This window comes from Electrophorus electricus, chromosome 11 (genome assembly GCF_041902795.1).
Source record: "Electrophorus electricus isolate QZ-2024a chromosome 11, ASM4190279v1, whole genome shotgun sequence".
In the NCBI taxonomy this organism is placed as follows: domain Eukaryota; kingdom Metazoa; phylum Chordata; class Actinopteri; order Gymnotiformes; family Gymnotidae; genus Electrophorus; species Electrophorus electricus.
This window is the reverse complement of record NC_137507.1, coordinates 1,949,590-1,955,048: the sequence shown is the minus strand read 5'-3', so window position 1 is coordinate 1,955,048 and position 5,459 is coordinate 1,949,590. Positions and strand designations below refer to the sequence as shown.

The 5,459-nt window shown below is 44.3% G+C and overlaps 1 protein-coding gene across 1 annotated transcript; it reads left to right on the top strand.

Moving 5' to 3' along the window:
• Positions 1-259: 259 nt before the first annotated feature.
• LOC113568984 (uncharacterized) lies at positions 260-5,240 on the top strand. The gene is made up of 3 exons (XM_081723549.1): positions 260-500; positions 669-991; positions 4,915-5,240. Exons 1-3 carry the CDS (start codon positions 382-384, stop codon positions 4,929-4,931), a joined length of 459 nt encoding a protein of 152 aa, XP_081579675.1. The 5' UTR covers positions 260-381; the 3' UTR covers positions 4,932-5,240.
• Positions 5,241-5,459: the final 219 nt, after the last annotated feature.

The window sequence follows — 5,459 nt, the reverse complement described above, 5'->3', positions numbered from 1 at the left end:
ACAAAACATCTTGCAGATGTCTGACTACAAATTCAACTGCACCTTAAAAAAAAAAACACCTTTAATATTTCAGGTCGGACTGTTTTCAGTGATTGTTTGTTTGACTTTATGACCTCTAGATGTTTTCACTGCAAGAGAGACAAACCCTTCCCTGGAGATGCCTGCATTTCTAAAGACACAGAGCATCATATCAGTCTGCAGTCTGTTTCCATCTTGCGTCTCAGGCAGGTACTTTTCTGTGTTCCCCACACGCAGCCCTGAAGAGGTCATTTGAGGTAGAGGAGGCAGACTCCTCTTCCCACGTTTCCTCGACGCACATCCGGCGGACACCCTCCAACAGCCAGTGCTGGAGCGTCCTCTCTACATCCAGCAGCCGGCACCATGAGCTGGGCTCCAACAGAACCAAGCTCCCCGACCTCTTCAGGCCCAAGGCCGGGACTCCAGAACTTGTGGGACGTCTCGTCCAGCAACAACGGCAAAGCGGCTGCCGGCTCAAACAGGTACAGAGCTCCGCTGATGCAGGGCGTGACTGTCGCGTGTCTGCTCTGATGGTGCGTTACTTTACTGACAAATCTGCAGGCTGCTTGGCTCTTTGTAAAGGGTGAGGTGGATATCTTTGTCAAATTGTGCAGCTTTCTCTTTGAACGTAATCTGACCCCCTTCCTTAGTGCTGGCAGTGCCCGCTTTGTCCTGAAGAAGCCAGAGATTCTGGTCCATGGCAAGGCACCTGAAACCCAAAAACACTCTGACGCGTTCAGCAGAACCCTGGACAGCGTCTCCCCAACTTCCCGGGCCCCCTCTACCCTCGGGTCCCACGCCAGCGCCAAACTACCCGAGACCATGTTTAGGAAAAATGAGCAGCCCAGTCAGGTTGACGAGTCGCGTCGGGCCGAGGTCAAAGGTCAAGAGAACTATGATCATCCTGCTGTCACAACGATGTGCGGGTCACCGAATCCCGCCCGACAGAAGTCACCCGCCGCTGACGGACACAGTAAGTACACCCCTAGGACACCCGTTACCTGGGTTACTGGTTACAAGTCCGTTTGTGGAATTTCTGTCTGAAACTAGTCACTCATACAAATGAAGCAGCCTCTGCTATAAGTGAATGGGGGTAATATGGCTAGCTTTGTGTGCTACAAAAAGTAATGAATATACCATGGAAAGTAGATTAGTGAAAGTGTCAACTGGGCAAATGGCTCAGAAATTTGGCTTCTCGGACAGTGCTGAAAGTGTGTTCTCCAAAGAAATTACGGCCTCATTTCCAGAACACTAAATAGCCTTCAACAGTAGCGTCGTACAACTGTTAGCAGCTCAGTGCATTACGGTAATCATGAAGAGTCCAGCAGATCTGGGATGAGTGGAGTCGGAATAGTGACTTCATGCTTGCGCTCAGCTGTAGAGCGTGCCCCAGGTCTCACTGAGAAACAAGCAGGGCAGCAATGAGCCATGGATGAGAAAATATTCCTCAAGCAGCCACAGGCTCTGAGTACAATGCAGACGATTTGGGCTTCAGCCACTCGAGTCAGACGGTTTTCCCGATGAGGCGCTAACACGACGCTAACATCAACATGAAGGGAGCTAATGCTGAATGTGCTAATAATAATTTGGCTTACACCGCTTTGATCTACCAGCACAGACGGAGGCTTGAACAGGTATACGACCCCACCGCGTCATGCATTCTGGCCAAATTAGCTTGCTAGTAAGTAAGGTTGATACCGAATCCAGTTAATATAGCTCCTGTCACTTATATGGTTGCTAAAAAGCGGAGGCTTCTGGGCAGAACGTTATGCCCGGTGGTAGTAATACCACCAACAAAGAAATGTTTCATGACACCATAGCAACCGATTAGTTGCGGTATATAATCCCAGAGTCTATTTGGTCATTCTGAATTTATAAGGCTATTTGGAATTCTGTGGTAATAAAGATCTTCGCAAGATATAAGTACATTTTAGCACAGCCCAAATGCCATTGTACTCAGGGCAACTTTGTCATCTAATGTAGTTTTGTTTAACATCATTATATCTATGGCCATTTTATGTACAGTGACATGTCATGGTAATCATATGATGTTTAACTGTCATATGTGTTAACGCTGCCTGTGATATCATGCCACGTGGTTCGCGTTATTTGCAGAGCACAGATTCTCCCACTGCTTGTGTAGGAGAGAGGGATGTGGCTAAACAAGAGCGCTCACAGTTGCACCGGACTAAAGACGCACACGTGTACAGACATAAACACAACAGCCAGCACAAACACAGCCATGTGTGTTTCACACACAAAATCTAACAGTTAGACTCACTGCACACAGAACAAACACACACAGACACACAGATGTCAACAACACATCGATATGAGCAGATGGAAGGCCGGGAGGTGTTATGGGCCAAGGGACATGAGCCAATAGGATTCCTGTAAAAATACACACGCACACACACATGCACACACACATGAACACACACCCATACACACACGCGCGCGCACACACACGCACACACACATTCACACGTACACACACACGCACACACACAAGCCCGTGAGATCCTGGCAAATGCCAAGAATAAATTATGGAGGGAAAGTAAAGAGCAACAAAGAATGATGTAATGTGTGTATCTTTCTGTGTGTGTGTGTGTGAGTGTGTGTGTGTGTGTGTGTGTGTGTGTGTGTGTGGCAGAGAGATGTTGTCAGTAGATTTGTAGGGAAATAATGAAGATTCAGTTTTTGATGAACAGTTTATTTTAACTGCAGTTAAAAAAAACAAATAAATCCTCAAAATCAGTAAACGAAATACAAACCTTCCATGAGGCTAAACAACTCCCCACACCAGACTGGCTTTGAAGTGCTCAGCAGAATGTGTAATAAGATAAAGTTAAGATTACATATCAACCGGCTCAAGAAAGTGTGTTGTATTTGAACGCCAGGCAGATACATGGATACATGTCGCCCTACAATCCAAAACACACACACTGAACCATAAAATATTAAGACCATCTGCCCAGAAACGTCTAGATGTGTACTACCAAAATCCAAAACACACTCCACAATTCTCCAAGTCATGCCCCCAAAGTGCCAGTCGTGCGGAGGAAAAGTGTCAGATCCGGTGCGCAAGCTCAGTGCTCGAAAAGTCAGGTGACCGGAAGCGTCACTTGTCCTCTATCTCTCTCTGAGTCACATTGCACAGAAACAAACATTTATTTGTTAATTACACACTACGTAAAACGCTAATGGGTCAACAATCGATGCACACAGACTCAAACACAAGACTTATATACATGCACACTAACGCAACACAATAAGCAACAGATGTGAAGCACAAGGACGTGGCCACACAGACGAACGCACACACACACAAAGGGACACGTTTGGGGGAGAAGGTGCCATACCATATATAGTGACATATAGCCACTTCCTTCCTGTAGAAGCAGTCATTTAACAAAGCTGTGACATATAGACTACCAGGATGGCCGGTAAGAAAAATAACCTTATATCATAATTTGCTTTAGCTACAAAATGTAGGCTGCTATACTTAAAAAGAAAAATAAATAATTAGGAGAAAAAGTGATACAATAGAAAAGAAACAAAATCATGTATGTAAAAAATACTGTGAGAAGTTGCTGTGAGAATTCATTTTTACATAAAGGTTTTCTTTCTGTTGCTTTTTCCACCAGTATTTGGTGCACTCAGTTGACTGGGTTAGTTTACAGAAATATGAACACTAGTTCATGATGTTGTTCATCATCATATTGTTGCACCATGACATTTCTCCTAGATAAAGTGCTTGAACGGGTGCGAACTGAGTTAAAGGACAGTTTGACCGATTCTGTGATCAAACAACTGTTGGATGATCTTAACGATGAGAAAGTGTTGGGAGAAGAAGAAGTGGAGTCAGTCCTACAACAGAACCCACTCCGGGCTGATCGGGCTCGCTGTTTGATCGACAGCGTTAAGAAGAAAGGCCCCAGGGCCTGCCAAATCCTGTTAGAGAAACTACAAAAACGTGACGAAAATGTGTACGATAAACTGCAACTAGACGACTTCTAACCCAGAGCTGTGGGCTCCAGCCAGGGCACTGCGGCTGCACGACCTGAAGGTACCTTACCATGAAAAAATACACAGCAGGTAGTCATATTTGAAAAGATGGCGAATTATGCCCCGTCATTACGAGAGAACGGAAACCTTTTCGGAAATGAAGAAATAAAGAATTTGAACTTGATTCAGTCGTAGTGCAATAGAGCATATTGTCATAAGTTTGCTTGTAGAAACTTAACTGACAGATCACAAACACATTTACTATGTACTAGATATTAAAACTCTGTCACAGTGAATAAAGGAACTGCGTCATTTGTAATCACTCCCCATACTGATGGGGACTGAGGTGCCATGTTAGTCTGTCTACATAAACCCCTGTCACTGGATGCTGCCTGTTGCTCATTGTCGCCCTCTAATGTTAAACGTCTGTAGCTGTTATGCCTGTATCGTCTTTGTATCGTCTTCCGTTGCATGTTAGTTAGCTTTGTTATGTGTTAAGTGTAGAGTCGTGTTACTCGTAAATCTCCATTTGTTGGGAAAAACTGTCCCACTCTAGTGGGCAAGCCCAAGGTGTTCTTTATCCAGGCTTGCAGGGGATTGAATAAGCAGGAGAAAGTTCTGGTCTTCTCAGATGATGGCCACACTTCTGACACAGGAAAATATAGCATCCCTAAAGACTCTGACTTCCTGATTGCCAGGTCCACAGTAGATGGCTATTTATCATATCGGTCTTCTAAGGGCTCGTGGTTTATTCAGTCACTCTAAACATTTACGAGATGGAAGTGGAAAGTGAGTTTGTCTGTGTCTCTGATCTGTGGCAGGGCTCCAGCACGTTGATCTTTCTCTCTCTTAACACACGTCATGTCTGTCACCTTCACGTTCTCCTAGGGGCGACGACATCCTGACAATCCTCAGCCGTGTCAATGATGAGGTCAGCAGAATCGAGGGTCGTGTGAAGGACAAAGTGACTGAAGAGTTCTAGCAAAGGCGACTCCAATTTCCTCGTTCACTCTGAGAAAGAAGCTCATTTTCAGAAAACCACAGCAGACCTGATAAACATCTCAACAATCGTCTTATCAATTGTTATCTGTCAAATACAAATAATTAATTCAAATGTGACATTTACAGTACCAGATGCTGAGATTCAATTGATTGTTTTTATTCTTCTTATGTTACTGTGATATTTTTCCAACACAATAAATTGAATAAACTGAGACTGAGGAGTGTTTGAATGAAACTGATCTAAGATCCATGTTACATTAAGAGTCAAGAGGGGGAAAATACAGCTACTACTCATTAATCTTCAAATTACTCCTCTGTGAACTATATCAGATAAAGTGTTTTCTTCTGTCTTTATTCACCAATCAAGGGATTTGACAAAAGTCCACCTCTGTTTCGCATATTGCATCCCCTCCTGGGCACTGCTCATTCAT